Here is a 25,112-nt window from a genome sequence, read left to right on the forward strand (position 1 = left end):
TTTGATGATTAGTAGTTAGGTAAACACGTTGCTCATTGTAATTATTCTAGTCCATTTGTGATGGTGGGTGCAATTGTAAACTATGCCATATACCTGAAATATGCACTTTTTTCTAACAAAACCTATCCCATACCATAAATATGTTATCAGACTGTCATCTAATGAGTTTTTTTGTTGGTTAGGGGCTATAAATATCTTAGTTTAGCCGAATTGGTGATGGCTACTGGTGTTGGTGGACAAATAAAAGATGGTGGATTATGCTAATGTGTTTTTAGGTAATAGATGTACATCTTTACATATTGTGTCTTCCCTGTAAAACATTTTAAAAATCGGAAATGTTGACTGGATTCATAAGATCTGTGTCTTTCATTAGCTGTATTGGACTTTAATGTGTGAAAGTTAAATATTTTTAAAAAATATTTTTTTTGAATTTCGCGGCACTGGTTTTTCAGTGGGGGGGGGGGGGGGGGGGTGCCGCTAGCGCCACGCTGATCCTAGACAGGTTAAACAACACAATGTAACTCCAAGTCAATCACACTTCTGTGAAATCAAACTGTCCACTTAGGAAGCAACACTGATTGACAATACATTTCACATGCTGTTGTGCAAATGGAATAGACAACAGATGGAAATTATCGGCAATTAGCAAGACACCCCCAATAAAGGAGTGGTTCTGCAGGTGGTGACCACAGACCACTTCTCAGTTCCTATGCTTCCTGGCTGATGTTTTGGTCACTTTTGAATGCTGATGGTGCTCTCACTCTCGTGGTAGCATGAGACGGAGTCTACAACCCACACAAGTGGCTCTGGTAGTGCAGCTCATCCAGGATGGCACATCAATGCGAGCTGTGGCAAGAATGTTTGCTGTGTCTGTCAGCGTAGTGTCCAGAGCATGGAGGCGCTACCAGGAGACAGGCTAGTACAACAGGAGACGTGGAGGAGGCCGTAGGAGGGCAACAACCCAGCAGCAGGACCGCTACCTCCGCCTTTGTGCAAGGAGGAGCACTGCCAGAGCCCTGCAAAATGACCTCCAGCAGGCCACAAATGTGCATGTGTCTGCTCAAACGGTCAGAAACAGACTCCATGAGGGTGGTATGAGGGCCCGACGTCCACAGGTGGGGGTTGTGCTTACAGCCCAACACCGTGCAGGAAGTTTGGCATTTGCCAGAGAACCCCAAGATTGGCAAATTTGCCACTGGCGCCCTGTGCTCTTCACAGATGAAAGCAGGTTCACACTGAGCACATGTGACAGATGTGACAGTCTGGAGACGCTGTGGAGAACGTTCTGCTGCCTGCAACATCCTCCAGCATGACCGGTTTGGCGGTGGGTCAGTCATGGTGTGGGCTGGCATTTCTTTGGGGGGCCGCACAGCCCTACATGGGCTCGCCAGAGGTAGCCTGACTGCCATTAGGTACCGAGATTAGATGGCTGGAGTGTGTCAGCAGTTCCTGCAAGAGGAAGGCATTGATGCTATGGACTGGCCCGCCCGTTCCCCAGACCTGAATCCAATTGAGCACATCTGGGACATCATGTCTCGCTCCATCCACCTACGCCACGTTGCACCACAGACTGTCCAGGAGTTGGTGGATGCTTTAGTCCAGGTCTGGGAGGAGATCCCTCAGGAGACCATCCGCCACCTCATCAGGAGCATGCCCAGGCGTTGAAGGGAGGTCATACAGGCACGTGGAAGCCACACACACTACTGAGCCTCATTTTGACTTGTTTTAAGGACATTACATCAAAGTTGGATCAGCCTGTAGTGTGGTTTTCCACTTTAATTTTGAGTGTGACTCCAAATCCAGACCTCCATCGGTTGATAAATTTGATTTCCATTGATACTTTTTGTGTGATGTTGTTGTCAGCACATTCAACTATGTAAAGAAAAAAGTATTTAATAAGAATATTTCATTCATTCAGATCTAGGATGTGTTATTTTAGTGTTGCCTTTATTTTTTTGAGCAGTGTATATATACTGTATATATATACAGTTGAAGTCGGAAGTTTACGTACTGTAACGGCAGATTTCCTCCTCTTCGTCTGAAGAGGAGGTGTAGGGATCGGACCAAGACGCAGAGTGGAAAGTGTTCATATTTTAATGAAAGTAAACTGAACACTTCCAGATACAAAAACAATAAACGAGAATCAAACCGAAACCAGTCCCGTGTGGCACGATAACTGACACGAAGTACAAACACCCACTAACACACACATGAACCCCGGCTGCCTAAGTATGATTCTCAATCAAAGACAACAACTGACAGCTGCCTCTGATTGAGAATCATACCAGGCCGAACGCACAAAACCCCAACATAGAAAACAACACATAGACAACCAGCCCAACTCACGCACTGACCATACTAAATAAATAGAAAACAAGAGAAAACAGGTCAGGAACGTGACACATACACTTAGGTTGGAGTCATTAAAACTTGTTTTTCAACCACTCCACAAATTTCTTGCTAAAAAACTATAGTTTTGGCAAGTCGGTTAGGACATCTACTTTGTGCATGACACAAGAAATTTTTCCAGAAATTGGTTTACAGACTGATTATTTAACTTATAATTCACTGTCACAATTCCAGTGGGTCAGAAGTTTACATACACTAAGATGACTGTGCCTTAAAAACAGCCTGGAAAATTCCAGAAAATGATGTCATGGCTTTAGAAGCTTCTGATAGGCTAATCGGCATCATTTGAGTCCATTGGAGGTCCCCCTGTGGATGCATTTCAAGGCCTATCTTCAAACTCAGTGCCTCTTTGCTTGGCATCATGGGAAAATCTAAATAAATCAGCCAAGAACTCAGAAAAACAATTGTAGACCTCCACAATCTGGTTCATCTTTGGGAGCTATTTCCAAATGCCTGAAAGTGTCACGTTTGCTCCCGCTCTTACCCCCTCTGGCGTTTGGGGGCGCCAGGCTGCCCTGCATCACGTACTCCTGCCATCTATTACGCACACCTGCCTTCCCTCGTCACGCGCATCAGCGATATTGGTCTCACCTGGACTCATTCATCACCTGTTTATTTCCTCCCCTATATTTGTCAGTTCCCTTGCTCTGTTCCCTGCTACTGCGTTCATTGTTTTTGTCTTTGTTACCCTTGTGCTGACGCTGTTCCTGTCTCGTTCCATGTCCGTTCCTTATTAAATGTTTGACTCCCCGTACTTGCTTCATCTCTCCAGTGTCAATTCATGTGACAGAATGCATCAGCCAACATACGAAGCACCGGGGAGTACTGGCGTTCCGGTTGGTGGTGACATCGGCTCTGGGTCGACGCCGATGGAACCGGGGGTGCCAAGCCAGCTCGTCGGACTTCCACGCAATGGCTGGCTTGAGAGGTTTCCTTGCCCCGGTTGGCTCGGATGGCTACCATCCTACGTCGGGCCTCAGCCAGATCGTCAGTTCCTGTTCGCCCAGCAAGTTCAGGAGTTTTTTGTTTTGTTGGTGACGTCGGGGTGGATTCCGACGCCGATTGAACCGGGGGTGCCTAAGCCAGCCCATTGGGCTTCCACGCCCTCTCTGGCTCGAGAGGTTTCCTTGCCTCGGTTGGTTTCCACCCCACGTCACACTCTACCGGATCATCGAGCTTCCTCGCTGCAGTGGGATCGACAGACGTCTTACCTCAGCCAGATCGTCGGGCTTCCATGTCTCAGCCGGCTCGCCAGGCTCCCACGCTCCTGCTGGTTAGTTGGGCTTCCACGCCCCAACCGACTTGCCCAGGGCCCATGTCGTGGCCGGTTCGCCCAGGTGGTCAAGGTATTGACCATCAGTTACACCAGCTCTGTGCAAAGCTGTCATCAAGGCAAAGGGTAGCTACTTTGAAGAATGTCAAATATAAAATATATTTAGATTTGTTGAACACTTTTTTGTTTAATACATGATTCCATATCTGTTATTTTATAGTTTTGACATCTTCACTATTATTCTACAATGGAGAAAATAGTAAGAGCAAAGAAAAACCCTTGAAGAGAAGATGTTATCAAACTTTTGACCGGTAGTGTATACAGTGTCTCGCAAAAAGTATTCATCATTTCAGACTGGGACGGAGGATCACCTATCAGCAGGACAATGACCCTAAGCATACTGCTAAAGCAACACTCGAGTGGTTTAAGGGGAAACATTCACATGTCTTGGAATGGCCTAGTCAATGCCAAGACCTCAATCCAATTGAGAATCTGTGGTGTAACTTAAAGATTGCTGTACACCAGCGGAACCCATCCAACTTGAAGGAGCTGGAGCAGTTTTGCCTTGAAGAATGGGCAAAAATCTCAGTGGCTAGATGTGCCAAGCTTATAGAGACATACCCCAAGAGACTTGCAGCTGTAATTGCTCTACAAAGTATTGACTTTGGGGGGGGGAAGGGGGGTGAATAGTTATTTACGCTCAAGTTTCCTGTTTTATAGTCGTATTTCTTGTTTGTTTCACAATAAAAAAATATTCTGCATCTTCAAAGTGGTAGGCATGTTGTTTAAATCAAATGATACAAACCCAGGTTGTAAAAAATCCAGGTTGTAAGGCAACAAATTTGGAAAAATGCCAAGGGGGTGAATACTTTTGCAAACCACTGTATATATATAAAATTGGATTCGTTCATACCTGATGCCTTTTATAAAATATTTGACACTCAAGAAGTAAGACACATTGCAGAAAGTTTGAAAAGTCTAATTTGAATTAAATCTCCTGCAGAATTGTTAGCATGTAGACCGGCAAACTGTCGAATGATAGCCATATACACGTGGTGGTAGTTGTAGTTAATGTTTGTAACTTTTCGGATTCATGCTTCTTGGAAGTCAAATACGTTTTCATGAATTTGGCGATGCAAATTTGGAGCCCATTCTTTACCTGCAAAAGATAGCCCATCATTTTCATAGGGTATAATGCCTGAACAGCCCGTAATCCACTGGAGTCGGTGTTCGATTTGCATCAACATGACTGAAGGCTTTGAAACACTGAAGATACGCACACAGAAAGTCCTTGTAGTGATTCGCACACACAGGCAAACACACACACACACACACACACACAAACACACCTGTTCTCCTTGGCCATGTGTGTGTCTGAGGTAACTCTGTTATGCGTGAAATGGAGACCAGTATGCACCTGAAGGCACGCGTCAACACAGTCCCAAGACTTGCCATCAGCTAAGGGCCTGAGTAACATCCAGCTGTTTACACACACACACACACACACACACACACACACACACACACACACACACACACACACACACACACACACACACACACACACACACACACACACACACACACACACACACACACACCCCCCCAATCCCCCATCCCCAAAACACGTGTAAATATTGGACTATAAATTGTGCCTAACTGTATTATACTTATGGTATAATGTTTATTCCATTCTACATTTACTTTATGTTCATATTCTTATATTTTATAATTTCTTATTGTTGTTGCATTGTCTAGAAGGAACCTGCAAGTAAGCATTTTGTTGGATGGTGTTTTGTTGGACCTTCCTGTTCAAGTGAGCACAGCACAACAAGGTTGTTCAAAACTGTATTCTATACTGCTGCATAAATGATCTGATATGCCAGGGAGATATGTATACTGTAGCTAAGAAAGTAATATGAATTGTACTTTGTGTAGTAAACTGATAGTAGCCCATGTGTCTCACCCTAATAATTTGGTCTATTTTCACCTCTTCATTTCGCCTACTGTTCAGACTTGGTGGTGCACATGTAGCCTATAACTTGTTTTTGAGAAATGTAATGATCGAATATTGTAAGAGCTTTCATTCTCTGCTAATATGCCCCCTTTATTTATCATGCGGTTCTGACTTGGTGTACAGGGAGAACACTGTAAGAACGACCCATGTTCTGAATTCTGTTGCTGTACATTTCAAAAGTGCTGAACAAATAGTTATATTGACTACGTCCGTCCTAGCTCGCTCATTAATGTTATAATCAGAATTACGGATTTCCCCTTATCCGCTTGTCGTCCCCTTATGCTATAGTTTGTACATCTCAATTTTCAGTAGAAACCATATTTGTTTAAGCAAGTCAGCCATATCAGCTGTTTAAAAGGCAGTAAATGAGGCTGAATGAACTGTTTCGCTGCCAAACAAGCCTCTGCTGATAGCCAGGTGTAGCAGTGGCAAGGTGTTGGGACTGCTGTTGGGACTCTGCTGTTGGGACAGCTTTATGTAGGCCCTAACAGTTTGTGGGCACCGTTTGTCACCGTCATAGTGCAATTAATGTATTGTTTGGTGTTGTGTTGTGTAGTGGCTTTGCAGGCATGCATCCCACAATTATTATATATATTTTTTTAAATCACCACTGCATCGAGGAACTACATCATGGCCTACATCACAACCTTATCCGCTTGAAAAAAATAAATAGTAGCTAGCAAGATGGAGATCACAGAGGTTATTTTTAATGAGTGTGTTTCACAAGTGGATAGTTTGCATCAACTACCTTCCCTAAAACCACTGCAAAGGTTTTGCATGCAAACTTTGTTTTAGAATCACAATGTCCTGGCATGTCTGCCTCGTGATTTGTTGGGAGAGTTGTCTTTTCCTTATTGAAGTTGCTTAAAGAGTCCATCATTCAAACCAGACCCTAGTCACGGCTGTTGCCTAGGGTCGGGCTTTCAAGACTAATTATTTATCCACTCTCTATCCAGGCTCCCTCATTCATTCAGTCATTCATTACTCACTCCCTCATTTATTCAGTCACACATTACTCACTCCGAGTAGAGTAAAACAACATGGATTTTAGATGAACATTTAGTATTGCATTAATAAAATCAACATCACCAATCAAATCCATCGATGTATGCGCACGCGTCAGAACTGTGCATTTCAATACAGGAATAGAGCGACCTCTCAGATGTGTGTAGGCACATTGCAATGCCAATGTGTCCCAAACCACACAGAACTCTGTCCTTTCCCCCTGTTTTGAGTAGTGGGGTTATGGCGGGGGAGTGCTTTACGGTTTGTGTATTTTGGAATCAGAAGAAAAAGGCTCCCCTGAATAAATCATCAGCACATTTGCGAGCCATCACCGTCACACACAGGGAGATGAGAGCCGCATTGCCCCAAATATATTCCCTACAATGCTTTTCAACAAGGCAACTAATTAGCAGAAGAAAGGTCAAGTAAATGCAAAGTGTGATTTAGAGAGAGAGGGAGAGAGTCTGGAGAAAAAAAATTAAAAAAATATCTCACATACATTTAGTCACTTTTTGGACCAATGCCAAAAAGGCATTTTTTTCTCACCACTAGAGCTGCTAGGAGCTTGCAAATGGTGGCTTAATATTTAATGAAATGCTTATGTTGCAGCACCTGGACACGTTCGCTCAGCCGTCCAACCAGGGCCCTCCCAGGAGGGTCATTACCGCAGCCATTTGCAGAGGCCAGAGCCCAGGCCTGTGTGCCAGCCATGATGCCAGTCCTCTGGAATCAACGCTCACTAAAACAGCAGGGGAGGGGGATGCAATGCTGCTGTGACCAGCGCCTGAGATGTGTGTGCGTACGAGAGAGAGAGAGAGAGAGCGAGAGAGAGAGAGGGTGAAGAGGAGAGAGAGTAAAACATGGTGGTGCAGTGTATTCCCAGAGTGTGGTAGAAAGTATAGCCCGGGGCTTCTCTCCTGGCATTTAAACACTGCAGTGGTCCAACAGGGGGACATTCAGCATGGTGAAAACAGACTGAAATGTACATACTTGTCAACACAAAAACCCTATTGTATGTGTGAAGATGCCTCCTCTGCAACCTTCGGCATGTATACTGTACACACGGACACTATCAAGCGCACACACACACACACACGTAAACACATTATTTTGGGATCAGCGATGAAACATGGGAGTACAAAAGAGCCAAATATCTGATAGGTCATAGAGACAAATTGCACTCATGAGTCCTTCACACACAGACTTACACACACATTTGTGCCCTTTTCCCTGGGATGGCCTGGCTGGGAATAATGCTGCTTTAATGCATCCGTCCACCTCCCGGCTGCCTGAATGTCCGGCCCAGACAGACACACACACACACACTCGTCCCAGGGTAAGTGAACCCCCAGCCTAATGGAGTTTAATTACTCCCACCACATCCATCACAGCTCCAGTAGGAGCCCACAGTTTTTTATCACCACTTTTAGGGGTTATTAGTACAAATACACTGTCACACTGCATTACCAGAGGAGTGCTTAAGGTGCCATCCCTCCCGAACATTCATTAAAATCTCTATCAATATCTATCAGCGCCCCACTCCCATTAGAGAAGACAGAGCAACTCTTCCCCCTCGCCCCAGCCGGCCGCCGACACAGCTCACACCTCTAAAAGTTTTCAGTCCATTTATCGCCCCCCTCTTCCTCTGTTCCACCCATAGCCGGGCGATTGATGGAGACAGAGGCTGGCAAGGACACCGGTGGCAGCGGCTTTAAGAGATCACGTCCTGAGAAACATGGATCAGATGACTACTTTTAGTGGAAGCAAGGCACATTATTCACTCTGCACCTTTACCAACTGGACAAAGGTGAGGGGATTAAGAAAGACCATGCTTTTGCAAAGTTTCTTAAAAAAGGGGAGTTTGCAGTTTTGGAGAAAGAACTAAGTGGGGCATCCATCACATAGTATTGGACACCGATTCACAGTACATTACAGTATCAGAACTGACATTCTGACAGAGTCTAATGGGTCGTTATGGTTAAGGCCTTTGAACAATGTTGGCAGTGTAGTTACTGCCCATATCTGAATGAATGTATAGTGGTTGTACCCTAATAGCTTTCATCAGATAGACAGAGAAGTTGAAAAAGCCTGACACCTCTAAAGTGGCAGCTGTTGTGTACAGGGGTTTATGCCTCTGAATGTTATTTCCAGGTAAACGCACACAGTCTGGGGCCCTAAGTGGCACAATTAGCATCCTTACATGTCTGTTTACGTATAGGACACACACACCTGGTGCTGTTACCTTGTGGATGTTCCCCTACCATCCCCCTATAAGAAATGCTATCCACCATCCAGATCCTACTTTCTGTTCATGTCTGTTCCACTTTCAGCTCTCTGGGTCATCAGCTTGAGTGAGTTCCTTTACTTTAGAGAAGAGAAAAGTAGGACTTAAAGTTCAATTGTTTCCCGGTTCAGTCCCCCTCTGACCAGGTAACCAATTTTTTCCTTTTTTTCGGCCACAAGATTCAAATATATAGGTGAATTCCACAAACTCTCGTTATTCTGTTGAGCATATTTTATAATGAAATTAAATGGCAGCGTAATGGACGCTGGAATTTGACCCCTGGTGCTCAGACAATGCAAAGGTCAGGGAAATGTATTTTACTGGCTGTTGAGGAGGGAAGACGGAGAAACATTTCAACTGAGAGATTGAGAAAGAAATATTGCAAACAATCAATCAAAATCATGTAACTTGTACCTCTTTTTTCAACTTAAAGTATTTCACCAGTTGATGCATTTCATATAAGTCAAATATTCATCACTAGACTAGATTTACTTTGATTTATTTTGCTGTTCATACATTTAATGAGATCTAAATTTAAGTAAATAATATGTTAAATGTACTACATTCTATGTGTTAGGGTCATTTACAGTGAGTTTGAAAAGTATTAAGACAGTGACAATTTGTTTGTTGTTTTGGCTCTGTACTCCAGCACTTTGGATTTGAAATGATACAATAGCAATGAGGTTAAAGTGCAGACTGTCAGCTTTGAGGATATTTTCATCCATATCTGGTGAACCATTTAGAAATTACGCCACTTTTTGTACATAGTTCCCCCATTTTGGGGGACCAAAAGTAAAGCGATGCAAATTCACTCATGTGTCTATTGGAGTATTTGGTCCAAAATTCTAAGCACGCAATGATTATTCCAAGCTTGTGACACTACAAACTTGTTGAATGCACGTGCTGTTTATTGTTTTTTTCAGATTATTTTGTACCTATTAAAAATGTATGGTAAATATATGTTTTTTTTTAAATATTTGTATTATTTATTATTTATTTTTTGTATTTTTTATTATTTTTATTTTTTATGGAGATTTTATACACAACCATTCATGAATTTCAATCCATAGATTACTAGAATGTCGGTATGAAAAAAATAAATGCTCTATAGATTATGAATCAGAGGAACAAAAAACACAAGGCATTTTGTCAAAATTGAATCATTTGTGCAAGAAATCCTTAACAGGGGAGATGGAAGGAAATATTTTAAAAATTGTTTCTTCAACTTTTGGGATAACTGTACAATTAAGGTAAACGGTAGTCGTTTTTGGCCATTGCATGGGTTGGTCACTTCCATAGCAATATATTGAATTACAATCCCGCTTAATTACTTCATTAACTGCCGATCGTATCCACTTATTGTTGAATTTTTTTATCCAAAAGATTTGAGTCAGTAATTTGTAAACTTAGAAAAGTAGGAACAACCTCATAATATAACAAAGTGTTCTTAATAAGTCCAAGTAACGGATGTGGAATTGCTTTGCAAACCGTCATATATTCTCTCTGAGTAATATTAACCTGAAATTTATCAATTAACTCATCAAACGGCAAAAAACTCTCCAGTGTTGTCTAACAAATCACATACAACATTAATACCCTTGTCAAACGCCTTTGAAAATGGATTTCCTATTAATTTTAATACTCTATTCCAAATCAATGTTTTGTGGGGGGAAAAATTGTGCATGAATATCATTTTCCAGAAAATATAATTTGCTGGGGAAACTTAGACAATTTCACAGGTCATTTTGGAGGGTGAAAATCACATTTTATTAGGAATGAATGGTAAATAATGTATTGTGTCAATTTGGAGTTATTTTTATTGTAAATAAGAATAGAATATGTTTCTAAACACTTTTACATGAATGTAGATGCTACCCTGATTCCGGATAGTCCTGAATGAATCATGAATAATCGTGAATAATGATGAGTGTGAAAGTTAGAGATACACAAACATCATAGCCCCAAGACATGCTAACCTCTCACCATTACAATAATAAGGGAGGTTAGCATTTTAGAGGGTTATGATATTTAAGCCTCTGTAAATATGAATTAGAAAGATCATGCCAAGAAGAAGAAGAAAGTATGTTTCACTGCACACAAGTCAGAAGGGTCAAAAGACCAACCAATCATGGCCTTTCGGATGATAATAAACTGTGTAAGCCGTCTAAGGGCCAAAGAGGAACACATTTTGTGTAGCGTATGAATATAAGCCCAACGTATGTCTCCCTCTACAAAGGACTTGAAACATATGCTTGAAGACACGTTTAGTGCGGGTGCATCGGGGGAGAATAGGAAATCTATTTTTTTGTTTTTGGGCGATTGCATTTTTAAATACCCTCCTCTGATCTGAGGCCTACTGCTGAACTCAGCTCAACAATGGACCAGAGTGTGTAGAAAAGAGCAACTGTACACACGGCAGTACTTAAAACACAGACAAAGCCTTATTGTACTGCAATAGGAATATGTTTACAAAGCAATGATATAAAGTGACTTAGAATCCAAATAACTGTAGGTCTGCTTTAAAATGAGATAGAATGCTGATGGATAAAACATTGTTCTGCGATCAATTAAACCAACCAGCCAAAACAATCAAATAATGCACTGGATAAATTATGCCATCATACAAAATCTAAGGCTTATTGTCTGGGCATGGTGCCAATGCACAAACACATTGCTACACTTGTTATGCTAAATTGTTTAAATAAGTCTACATATTTCTGGTAGAAATAACACCTTTGCCATTGACACGTTTTGTGCTGTGTGTGTGTGTGTGTGTGTGAGAGAGTGCGTGTGCATGTGTGTGTGTGTGTGTGCTTACACATCTCCTCAGGTAGTGTCAGGCAGCTAGGCCACGTCTCAGCTGAGAATTCTGGGAGTGAAAAAGACATGCGAGGAGAGGAAGAGGAGGAGAAGGAGGAGGAGTGAGAACCTCTGGCCACCTGCCACTCATCTGGGCACCTTCCTAAGCAGGGCAGAAAATCAAACACGCTGGGAAAGAATTAAATAAAAGAGAGGAAGAAAAATTATTTCTTATAAATAGCTGGGCTCGCCAGAAGGCAGAGGAAATGAGAGCAGCGAGCGCTGGAGAGGAGCTTGAGCTTGACACGGGGCTTAAAATTGAGAGGGGGCGGAAAGAGGGACCTACTGCGCGAAAATGTCTCCAACCAAAGCACGGATTAGTGTTCCAGCCTCCTCCACTGCCAAGATCCGCCAGAACAACTAATCACCTTCCACAGCTTTTTTCTCTTATTCTCCTTCCCTTCTTTCTCCCCTGCACTTTAAAGTATCATTTCCCCCTCACCGTCATTATGCCTAAAATTAAGCAGAGAATGTTCTGCCAGGGCCGATTAGACACATCAGACTATCTGTGCGCAGTGAGGTACTGCTGCTGCTGAGTGTTAGTCACTGACTGTCTGTCTGCCTCTCTGTCTGTATGCCTGTCTGTCTGTATGCTATGTTAAAAGGCAAGTGTACTGCAACTCCAAACCAATCTACATAGAGGTGTAGCAGATAAATGATCTCTCTCTCTCCCTCTGTCTTTTCCCCCCTCTCTCCATCCTTCATTTTCTGATGACCTTTCATTCTCTTCCATTTTTCTGTCCATCTCCCTCTATCCCTTCCTCACAATCTATTTCTCCTCGAAATATGGTGGAAGCGATAAGAAATCCCGCAGAAACCAAATAAACAAGTCAAAGTGATCACATAAAGATCAGTTGGCGGATCAGAAAGACAGGAGCGATTATGCCTTCATTCTCCCCGGTCGTTGTAGAGCGTTCCAGAATGTTGGGAGTTAAAGAGTCACTTCATAAACAGATGCCTGGCATGCAATTTCACCGGGGGAGTGTGAATACATTTCAGCTATAAATACTCCCGTCTTTGTATAGGTGCGAGCAAATGTAATTAGACACTGCAACAGAAAACCTACTTGTGTTCCTCTCTGTCTGCATATTTTGTCAACAAATAATGTACTACAAAGGCAGATCGAGCCTGCATATTAATTTACAAAATAACAGTTTGCTGATAAGGCAAAGGCATGTGATAATCAATTAGCTAAATGTTAGACAAAAACCAAGCTGCTTTTTGGCTGTTTGGTGTTTGAGAAGAAAACAAAATGTATACTTCAGCAAAACTCTTTCGGCTCTGAATATGCATTCCACATTAGCCCAGATGAGACCAAAGACAAAGAGGGAAACAGGAGATATATTTGTAATGAGTTAGTTTTGAGGGTTGTCTGATAGTACAAAGAGTTTGTTTTACAGAATGGAAACATGGTGTCTAAATGCACCTGGTATTGCTTATGTTGTTTCTAAACACACATTGGTGAAAATGAGCTTGCCACATAAATGTGTGTCAGAAAGCAAAAGGATATATTGACAATCAGAAACATTTCAGTAAAAATATTTTGACAAAGGATCGGCCCCCTAAATTTTCGCATAAAATGACATACCCAAATCTAACTGCCTGTAGCTCAGGCCCTGAAGCAAGGATATTTTCTTGGTAACATTTGAAAGGAAACACTTTGAGGTTTGTGGAAATGTGAAAGTAATCTAAGAGAATATAACACAATAGATCTGGTAAAAGATAATACAAAGAAAAAACCAACCGTTTTTCTGTATTTTTTTGTACCATCATATTTCAAATGCAAGAGAAAGGCCATAATGTATTAGTCCAGCCCAGGTACAATTTAGATTTTGGCCGCTAAATGGCAGCAGTGTATGTGCAGAGGTTCAGACTGATCCAATGAACCATTGGATTTCTGTTCAAAATGTTGTATCAAGACTGCCCAAATGTGCCTAATTGGTTTATTAATAACGTTTCATGTTCAAAACTATGCACTCTCCTTAAACAATAGCATGGTATTCTTTCACTGTAATAGCTACTGTAAATTGGACAGTGCAGTTAGATTAACAAGAATTTAAGCTTTATGCCATTATCAGATATGTCGATATCCTGGGAAATGTTCTAGTTACTTACAACCTCATGCTAACCGCATTAGCCTACGTTAGCTCAACCGTCCCGCAGGGGACCCACCGATCTTGAATACGTTTTTAAGGCTAATACACTATATTGGCGAGTTTGACATCCTTTTTCCAATCTATTTTTATGTGCAATCCATAGTTGTTTTTCAACACAGTAGGCTAAAAAGTTTTCAATATATATCATTTGAGCACAGTTTGATAAGAGTGATAAATCTTTTTAGTTTTACAGTACCTTCATGATCCTGGAGAGAATGCATTGAGAGACAAATGAAATGATCCCTGCATACTTGCAAATGTCCCATCAAACATGCAAGTAATTTACAATTAAATTCCGTAACAGGAAAGTCTAATTGTACAGCATGACCAACGTAATTGAATTGTTCTCCATGTGCAGTACTGTTGTGTATTTCCACTGGTGCCAGTATTAGTTTATTGTCTGTGGTAATACAGTAGTTATCTTTCTATTAGTTTGTAATTAGTAGCACTGTGTATTATCAGTAGTAGTAATAACATTTAGTATAAGTAATAATACTGATTAGATATATTGACTTACTGCTTCCTAATACCTTCAATAATCATAATAATCATAATTATAACCATAATAAGGAATGTAATTAAAAAAAAATATATATTGTACATGTTGCCTGATGTTTTCTTTGCATGTTCTAGTCAGGACATGCCTGTGGTTTGTAAAATGCCATACCACTACTGTACCATTTCTCTCTTGAACTACAGTACCTCCCAATGCCAGGGCACCTTGCCCTCTTCTGGCCAGATATTGAACTACCACTGACCCTGCCACCGTGTTTCCAGCAGGCAGCCCCTGGCAGGGAACAAAGGCAGAGCACTGTGACAAAGAGGGCTATCACTCTCCCCCAAGGAGGGGGGAAGAAGGGAAAGGGGGATACCTAGTCAGTTGTACAACTGAATGCATTCAACTGAAATATGTCTTCCACATTTAACACAACCCCTCTGAATCAGAGAGGTGCGGGGGGCTGCCTTAATCGACATCCACGGCGCCCGGGGAACAGTGGGTTTAAATCCTTGCTCAGGGGTAGAACAACAGATTTTTACCTTGTCAGCTCGAGGATTTGATCCAGCAACCTTTTGGTTACTGGTCCAACACTCTAACCACTAGGGTAAGAGGTTTCATGATATGGAGGGTTAGTAGTGGAGATGAGGATGGTGGTCCCCTCAGAAGAATGGACTGCGAGAAACAATTTCACTAAGGGGGCGTGTTGATGGACATCAATAACACTATTCTCACCATCATATCCTAACATTCTTTAGCAATCAGACCACAACTGTACCAATCAAAGACCACATCAACTGGACTGCTCTAATCTGAATGTGTTGTGTTTTGTAAAAGCAGAACTTTTGGAGAAGACTTGGAGATTTCTCCAATTTCTCAGAGCTTCCATGAACAACAATTGTAAAGATAATGACACATCTTAAATATGAACATCACAAAACCTGAAACTCAGACTAGAAGAGAAATAAAAGCAAGGCAATATAAGGTGGTTCCTTTCACATCCAGACGTCCTTGGCTGAGGCCCAGCCAGGCAGCCGCGATGGTTTCAGGAGGAAGAGAGTAGCACATTTAATTTCCCCTTTGTTTTGATTCGCTTCCACGGCAAGGCAAGGTCTTTCATAATGACACCTGGACTGTGAAGAACTTCATCCCAAGCTTGCTATCTCCGCCATGTGACAATGCAATGCTTTGTTGCCAGGAGGATGGAAGGCGCTTTGAACTGCAGACTGACAGCGCGGGGGAAACCGTTCCAAGCGTAAATGTAAATTATTGTTACTTACACGTTTAACCTGACACCAACAATCCCATTGAGGACCCAGAACAGGAATTCTGACATCATGTTGCCCTCTTTTGGTCGGCATGTGCAACTGCAACTCTCGCCTCACTGCAACATGTCCCTTATTCAAGATTAGATGCCAATAAAATGTATTATAGAATTAACTAAAGCAAGTGACAAATAATTCAGAAAATGTTAATTGTAGATTAAAATTAAAATTAAAGTACAACTTTCAACGTTTTTAGGTAGCTCACTGATAATACACCAACGAATGATATGATTTTGTTAATCTGAAAATGGACCACAAACACAACAATGGGAAGCATTTTCTTCTATCAGTCCCAGAAACTAACACCTGCTAATATTCACACTTCTCTCTATCCCCTTGTGCTTGAGGACAGACTGAATGCTAATGAACTGACCTCCAAGCAGTAGACAATAAACTATACAGTCAGACCAGCCAAATTCTGATCTGAGATCAGCAACAATTCACCAGCAGCAGTCATATTGGGAGAGGGTTACCAAGGTGATCAAAGAAATCTCAGTCATCTACGCTACACTACAGAGACAGCATGCCCCCTTTCAGCAGGAATTCAAGCCTCTCCCGGAACTGTTTAACATAAATAAAACACTTAAGATAACACACACTGTTTAAATTCCTCAATTTCCCCCTGCTCTCTCTCTCTCTTTTCTCTGTGTCTACTTTCCTAACCCCCCTCACAGTCTCTCTTCACATTACTTTCCCAACTCACATCCCTCTTTCCTCTCCTCCTGCAGATCCCTCCATCCAGGGCTCACCAGGGCTCCCTCCCTCACTCTCCAGCATCCATCTCCTCTCCATCTTCTGCAAAAAGAAACATAAACCCGAACCGTAAGTCTCTCTGTATCCTTTCACACTGTCGCCACACCTATCTGTCTGTTTGACTCCCCTGCTTCCTTCCTTGTCTTCCGCCCCAGTAAGGAGAAGTGGAGAGATGGGCAGTTTTTCTGTTAATCTCCCCCAACTGCAGATCTAAATAAAGATGCTCTTCAAATTCCATTACATGCTAGATAGTCTGGTGCGGTGAAACGATTATCTGTACATGTGATTTGAGCAGCATACAGTAGTAAGATAGGGAAACAAGACAAAGCTTGTTTGGTGACAGGTTTCCCTGTTGAGTGTTCCAATGCCTCATGCTAAGTTGTTTAAAAAGACTTGGAATTAATTTTCTGGCTCGTACAATTCAACATACTAACACAGAATTGAAGTGAGTCGCAGAGATTGCCAATAGGCAAACCTCCAAGTCATTTAGTCCAGATGCCTCACAGGCTGAAACGATAAGACTCTCACAGCATATCTTTATTGGCATACGTATTATAATTACTTATGTTATTAATTTTGTCTTAAATATGAGGATAATATGATATGTAATTCAACCCCTATTGAAGAGAGGGAAAATAAGATCATCACAAATGCATCTCTTATGAAAATCAATTCCAAGTGAATATTCCGATATCGCCCAACCACTGCCCTGTGGTTTCCTCAAGCATATCAGCCAATCATTTTCTGTATTCATCTGGAAAAATATATAAATATATCAACATATTTCACAGTGCCGCTGTCTGACAAAAAAACGATATGGATTTGTATTTCCTTGCAAACTATTTTAATAAAAAGCTATTGATCAGTGATCGAGTGGTTAGCCCATGGGCCCGGTGCACAGACCCCAGTGAGTCTAGATCATTATGTCCTCAACTGCTGGGTTCATTCACACAGATTTGGTCAATAATGGTCTGGCAAGCTTCAGGCTCGGTTATCGCGATGACTCCACAGTGTTCTCAGCTCTGACTGAAGGCCCTGTTCAATCGAAAACCATTACAGTGTGTATGACTAACCTAGGTAGCATTGCATTTATGCAACAAGACAGCATCTGCTTTCAACGAATAATACCTGGCATTATGAATGCATTTTTTTAAACTTGTATTAACTGGATTTCCTGGTCACCGTTTTTGATTGAACAGGGCACTCAGTTTCACACGACAAAACATTTGTCCGATAGGTGACTACATAGAGCTAAAAGTTTTCACTACTCTATCAGGCCTATGGTTAAACCGTAGCATACTACAAAGACAAATCCACAAAACAGACACACAAAGTAAAATGCACGCGCATCCCTATTCTGGAAGAATGGCCTCTGATTTAATATAGACTGTGAAAGCTGGAAGGCACACACACACACGCCACACTCACACGCACACACGCACACACACACACACACACACACACACACACACACACACACACACACACACACACACACACACACACACACACACACACACACACACACACACACACACACACACACACACACACACGTTTGAGTAAGTATCAAAGCCCGGGCCAACCAAGACAGTTTTAATTATCAGGTACCATCCTTCTGCTATGATTTCAATTTTAGCAAAACGTGGTAATGATATTCAAAATGCCTGCTGGCAACGACACTTTCTCTCCTGTCTTTTCTTTTCTTTCGATGAAAATGTGAATACTTGAGTTTATAGCCTTATTTATCCCCCACTCACTTTGTAAAATCTTTATTCTAGTGAACATATCTTTTAAAAGAGAGATTCGCTGGAGAAATGGCAATAATGGTTTTGAGGGGGATCAATGCAGAATGTATTAGTCTGCACTACAGAGACCGGCTTTAATAATAAAATAATTTATCCATTAAAGTGAACCTTCGTCTGTGCCAGAATAGGAGAGGTTGGTCCACTCTTCACGTGGCTATATGTGGAGAATCACTATATTTTTACTGAGAGACAGATTAATGACAGTTTATTGGAAATTAAGCACACTCATTACTTTACAAAAATAATTTATAAACAAATATCTTTCCTTGGATAACTTGAAGTTTACGAAGGTGAAATACAAAGGGATACCATGCAGAATGAACTTGAAAATAAATTATGAATCTGTTTGAATTACATCTAAAAGCCATCTCTCCCCGGTGCAGCTATTTACAAGACATGCGGAAAATTACATTGGAAATAAGGCATTTGAGGTCGTTCCACCTCAAAAAGCTGAAGATACAGGATTTCGACACCCATCACTTCAAATTGTCCTGAAATCGTTCCTGTTGTTAGAAACAGATACGTTTAGCATTCCTGTGAGATTATGTCATTGAAATATAATTTGATCTCTGAGAAATGAAGTTCATTGATTGCATTCTAATCTTATCTATTTCTAAGTGCAGACATATTTCAGAACAATCTGTGGCTTGCTGAAATGTCATGGAATTACGCTTTGATCGATTTATGAGCTTACACAGTATAGTTCATGTTTACATGATGGCTTCGTGATTATTGTTACGTTGTAACCTGATATTTAAAAAGACAAAGACTGCTGACGCATTGTTTTCCTTGGTCAGTAGTGCTGAAGATAAGTGCTACGCTACTGTATCACTGGGCATGGCAAACCTAGCGTAGCCTACCGGCTAGATGACTGTAATCAACAATGAGGGGTGGAGGAAATATAACAAGAACACTTCACAGTGGGTATAACAAGCACACTTCACTAATCAAATCAAGTGGACTTTCTATATCTACACACTGCATTTTCTCGCCTTTTTCATATGGATACCTCTTGATTATTTAATTGTATTGATATTAATAGATATTACATCTGCTGTATGTTTTGGGGGATGTGTACATCTTAGCCTTTAGAGCACATAATGAGAGAGAGAAACGCTGACTGCTGGGAAATGGTTTTACCATAGATTGTTTGTCATGTGAATCCGTCCATAATCCATATAATGTTGTCACAGGCTCTGTGACAAGCTGCATCCGTTTGCTGTAGCGGTGCCAATTGCCCTGTTTGATATCAGAGAAGTTAGCATATTGCTCCACGCTTCTGTACAGAACACTAACCACCCTCCTACTGTACGTCCATCAGTCAGCTGTGAGCAGTGGGCTTTAAACAACATTCACACTTAAGTTCGCAGGTTGACTGATACAGTAGATTAAAGATATGCACAAACACATGCATGCATGTGCACAAACACGCACATGAACGTGACACTCGCACACACACACACACACACACACACACACACACACACACACACACACACACACACACACACACACACACACACACACACACACACACACACACACACACACACACACACACACACACACACACACACACAACACACACACACCATCCTCTCTCACTGTTTCTTTCCCTGTTGAAACACACGTATTTAAACAGACACACACAACCCTGATTTCTCCCCTAACGTTTTGTAGATACTGTAGGTTCCCTGCTGCAACTAAACACTGGTGATATCGATTTGTTCCTAAGCCTCCACCAGGCTGATCAAGCCCCCAGTTCCCCTCTGATATTTACCCTCCCAGGGATAACCCCCTCCCAACCATACAGGCCTCCCTAGCCCACATGACATCCAGGGAGAAAAGTCAATTATACACATCGTGCTTGGTCTCCCCGTGGGGGAAAGGAACCCACACTTTCTAATCCGATCAATTCATGTCAGACAGCTGGCTGGATTCAGCCCTATCTCTGAGCCCTGTAATCCAGGCTAAGACTTCACACTCAACGCCGCTCCACCTCAGCTCACCACACATCGGTGATACAGCAAATTAGAGTAAACACATACAGATGCACGGTAATAAACGCACATGTAAACATGGAATAAATGCACATGAAAATATGGAAACACACACACCCACACAAACAAACTTGTGCACAGTCAAACAAACAAACAAGAACACACATTCACTTAGTTTCTAAACTTCAGTGTGAATGCCAAAATCATTTATTTGTCTTTTTTTAAATTTAACCTTTATTTAACTAGGCAAGTCAGTAAAGAACAAATTCTTATTTACAATGATTGACTAAACCAACCAAACCCGGATGACGCTGGGCCAATTGTGCACTGCCTATGGGACTCCCAGTCACATCCATTTGTGATACAGCCTGGAAACGAACCAGGATGTCTGTAGTAATGCCTCAAGCACTGATATGCAGTGCCTTAGACCGCTTGCCACCGGGGAGTGAAGTGGCCAGAACAAGGCTAGAACAAGCAACAGAAAAAGCATGAAACCACACAGAAAGTCTTTATAATTATTTATTGAGATTCTTCCAAGGTAAGAACTAAAACGGAGCTTTTAAAAACAGCCGTGTCATTTGATATGTCAGATAATCAGAACTCATATTATAGTACTTGGCAGCCCGCCCTCCTGCAGCATATGACATCTGACTCTTTGGCTTAAAGTTGGGTCCAGAGAGCAGTTTAGTAGTGCTCAACACATCTATCAGACTGTTGCCCAGTCCTGTCAGTGCTCACAGTAAATCAAGAGGAAGTGTGTGTATGTGTTCGTTCATGTGCCCCATGTAAGACTCTCACAAAGGGGGCTAAATAAGACGTACGGACCAGGGTCAGACTCTGGCACCCTGGGTTTGCCTGGTCAGTACTGAGGCTCACTTCGTTACTTAAAATATGGAACTAAGGCACCGGTGTGGGACCACTCAAATAAAGTACAGCAGGGATATTCATCTAGATTCAGCCGCATGCCGATTTTTACTTGAACGGATGGTCAGGTGGCCGGAACATAATTACAAATCATTTGGAGACTGCAAATTGACTGCAAGAAGCCCAAACAGATATTTTGACTAAAACATTATAATTTCAAACCTTGCTTACATTTGTATATGATCAGCATCTCTCTATTACGTGTGGGAATACTTTGGAACAGATTTCAAAAATCAAAATCACTTGGAGCTGATTTGCTGGTGTTTGCGCAGAAAACTTAGCGGGGCCAAATAAAATTACCCGCAGGCGAAATTTGGCCCGCAGGGAACCAGTTGGGGAACCCTGTGGTACAGTCTCTCTTTTCTGAGGTAAGGGACTACAACACTGTTTTCCCTACAAGCTCTCACAGTATCACGTCAGAATTAGACATTCATCCATGTTTCTCAAACGTCACATTTCGAAGCTGGTCCAAATGTCACATTTCAAGTTGTTAAGTTTAGGCATTACCTCTGAATTTTTAAGGTTAGGGTTAAGGTTAGGTTAGGGTTAAGGTTTGGAATAGGCTTAAACAATTAAACTTTTTTTTTTTTAAACAACCTTCTATCGCTGGATTCGAGCATGCAACTTTTGGAATCAGAGGCCATCCCCTTCCACAACACCCTAGCAAACCGAATCCTACTTGAACGTAAAAGTGCTCACTGTTTCCCCTAATGGCCAGTGTCTATGTCATCTCCCAACATCCTCAGACATGGATGGACGTCAAATACTGACTTATATCACGAGTGACCTGCCTGTGTTTTCCCCACTTGATAGGTAACTCCTGTGTCCTTCATTCTATCTATTATACTTTATTCTCTCTTGAAAATAACAGGTTCACACTTTGCACTGATCAAATGTTTAGTAACTCAGACCATATGGGTATAGGCTAAATTACTCAGTGTAATTGTCTACCATGGATATCTAAAAAGCCTTTACAGCGGAACACATCTTGGCAACAAAAAAAAGAAGTTGAAAGGCCAGGGTAGCTGGATGGGGGGGTCCCATAATATAATTAAGAAATAAGGCCAGAGTAGGTGTGGTATAAGGCCATGGCTAAGGGCTGTTCTTGAGCACGACGCAATGCGGAGTGCCTGGATACAGCCGTTAGCCGTGATATACTGGCCATGTACCACAAACCCCCCGAGGTGCCTTATCGCTATTATAAACTGTTTACCAATGTAATTAGAATAGTAAATCATATTTGTTTTCATACCCATGATATAACAGTCTGACATACCACTGATTTCAGCCAATCAGCATTCAGGTCTCAAACCACCCAGTTTATAATTAAGCAATAAGCCCCGAAGGGGAGTGGTAAAATGGCCAATGTACACCAGCTAAGGGCTGTACTTATGCACGTCACAAAGTGGAGTACCTGGATGCAGCCGTTAGCCGTGGTATAGTGGCCATATACCACAAACCCCAGAGGTGCCTTATTGCTATTACCCATGTAATTAGAGCAGTAGAAAAATGTTTTTGTCATACCCATGGTATGATAAACGTCTGATATACCACGGCTGTCAGCCAATCAGCATTCACCCAAAAAGCTGACATACAATGGCAACAAAAATGTGATATGTGAGATGAAAGTATAAATGACATACGTGGTAAGTGGTCAAATAAATGATAAACAGGTTATACCAGCAATCACACCAGCATTCAAAAGATTAACTCAAATAGATTAAACCAAATGCAACCTACATTTTAGACAGTAACTTTTGTTTACATTTATAGTAGTTATGCACATTTCAGCTCTTGCACAAGAATACGTCCTATATATTATCATTCAGAACACAAAGAGAGAAATAAAGAGGAGAGAGAGTGTGTTGGACCAGGCACCACTGCTCATGTCTTGCCTCAAAGGGATCTGTACGAATGAGCAAGAGAGAGAGAGAGGAGAGAGAGAGAGAGAGAGAGAGAGAGAGAGAGAGAGAGAGAGAGAGAGAGAGAGAGAGAGAGAGAGAGAGAGAGAGAGAGAGAGAGAGAGAGAGAGAGAGAGAGAGAGAGAGAGAGAAGAGAGAGAGAGAGAGAGAGAGAGAGAGAGAGAGAGAGAGAGAGAGAGAGAGAGAGAGAGAGGAGAGAGAGAGAGAGAGAGAGAGAGAGAGAGAGAGAGAGAGAGAGAGAGAGAGAGAGAGAGAGAGAGAGAGAGAGAGAGAGAGAGAGAGAGAGAGAGAGAGAGAGAGAGAGAGAGAGAGAGAGAGAGAGCGAGAGAAAGCGAGAGAAAGGGGGGAGGGGGCAAAAAAGCTGGGTGCAGGACCCACTCGCTGTAGTTCCAGCCAAATACATTCCAGAGAAGTGACCATGGCCAGCAATAAACAAAGCACAATAGATCATTTATCTCGGAGCTGGAGCCCTGCGCTGGAGGCTGCGGAAGGAAGGACGGAACGAGAGAGAGAAAGCGAGAGTGAGAAAGCACTGTCTATGCACAAGCTCCGGCTACTCTCCAACGCTCAATTGTTTAAGCCTTTTTTCTTTTTTGAATGCTATTAAGCCAGCCGTGTTGCATGACTGCTGCACTTTGCACATGATGGAGAGAGACAGAGAGAGAGAGAGAGAGAGAGAGAGAGAGAGAGAGAGAGAGAGAGAGAGAGAGAGAGAGAGAGAGAGAGAGAGAGAGAGAGAGAGGAGGAGGAGGAGAGAGAGAGAGAGAGAGAGAGAGAGAGAGAGAGAGAGAGAGAGAGAGAGAGAGAGAGAGAGAGAATATCGCTTCCTTCAGCACCGAGTGTGTGTGCCAGGGCTTCTCCTGAAAAGCCTCTTTGCTGAAATCGCCTTAAATTGTTCCCTCGCATTCCCCCAAACAATAAAGACATTTAACACTCACCCGTTTCACTGAGACAGGAACCCTTCAGCCATTAGAGCGTGGCATCAAAACACACAAGCCCACATACTCCTCCACAAAGATGTGTAAACAGCACCAGTAAGGTCTCTCTTTGTTTGGGTTTTCTAGCCTCGGTAGGTCTCTCCGTTCGCTGCTGCCTGCTGGGTTTTACAGCTTTGAAGCAGGTGGATGACAAAATATCAATCTCTCCAGGCACATTGTGTATCATGCACAGTTGACACACTCCTCTCACAAGCCCATATATAATCACAAACTGCAATACAGTCATCTTGGCTGGAGGGATAAATATTTGCTTAAAGGGAGCTAAGCCACAAACCTGCATATAGCAGCACGGCAATAAGGTGGCTTTTGTAGTAATCATGGTTTGATTGAATTTGAATAGGAATACAGTAAAGGGGATTCATGCCACATGTTGTGACAATGCATATGTAAATTGATACAGAGACAGATGTTCTATTGGCTGATGGATGTCATATTATATGAATATGAATGATACCGGTAGAATAATTATGTGACAGTGTGATTGTTTAGTTGTCAATGTAGTGTAGTCTAAAATCAGATGTAGATGTAAGAGTAACACAATGTCGATACCCATCTCAAAGGAAAACACGCTATGTACTCTAGTTGGGTGCTGTTACTGTTTATGTTTAGGTGCAGGAGCTCCACAATACTTTTGAGCTAATATTCTGTAAGAGGAACAGGAGCTCAAGCAATAGAACATTTGAGGTGCCGGTACTTAGCTCCTGCCAAGTCAAGCACTGACATTATCTGAGGTTGGGAGTTGGCACTCAAGGTGGGGGGCATCAGGGATCAACTGCAGATGTTACCTGTAAAATAGTATAGAATAGAACAGAATATTTAAAAAAAATTAACTTATGTTTAGAAAATGATCAGCAATACTTGTTTGTTACAATGTCATCCATGT

General features: G+C 42.0%; 1 protein-coding gene across 6 annotated transcripts in view; it reads right to left on the reverse strand.

Moving 5' to 3' along the window:
* LOC129850110 (uncharacterized) overlaps positions 1-24,582 on the reverse strand; it is a 102,334-nt gene extending 77,752 nt beyond the window's left edge. The window contains exons 1-2 of one of the 6 annotated variants that reach the window (XM_055916897.1): positions 24,170-24,582; positions 16,574-16,619 (exon numbers count right to left, since the gene is read on the reverse strand). Coding sequence is in view for 1 of the 6 variants with exons in the window: in XM_055916701.1 (XP_055772676.1) it covers positions 16,528-16,616 (89 nt within the window). In the remaining 5 variants the exon portion in view is untranslated. Of the gene's footprint in view, positions 1-16,527; positions 17,114-24,169 lie in introns of those variants that run through there. The other 5 variants (XM_055916701.1, XM_055916821.1, XM_055916735.1 and 2 more) reach the window with 5 other exon arrangements.
* Between the last annotated feature and the right edge of the window lie 530 nt (positions 24,583-25,112).

The sequence above is a fragment of the Salvelinus fontinalis genome, chromosome 1 (genome assembly GCF_029448725.1).
Source record: "Salvelinus fontinalis isolate EN_2023a chromosome 1, ASM2944872v1, whole genome shotgun sequence".
Taxonomy (NCBI): domain Eukaryota; kingdom Metazoa; phylum Chordata; class Actinopteri; order Salmoniformes; family Salmonidae; genus Salvelinus; species Salvelinus fontinalis.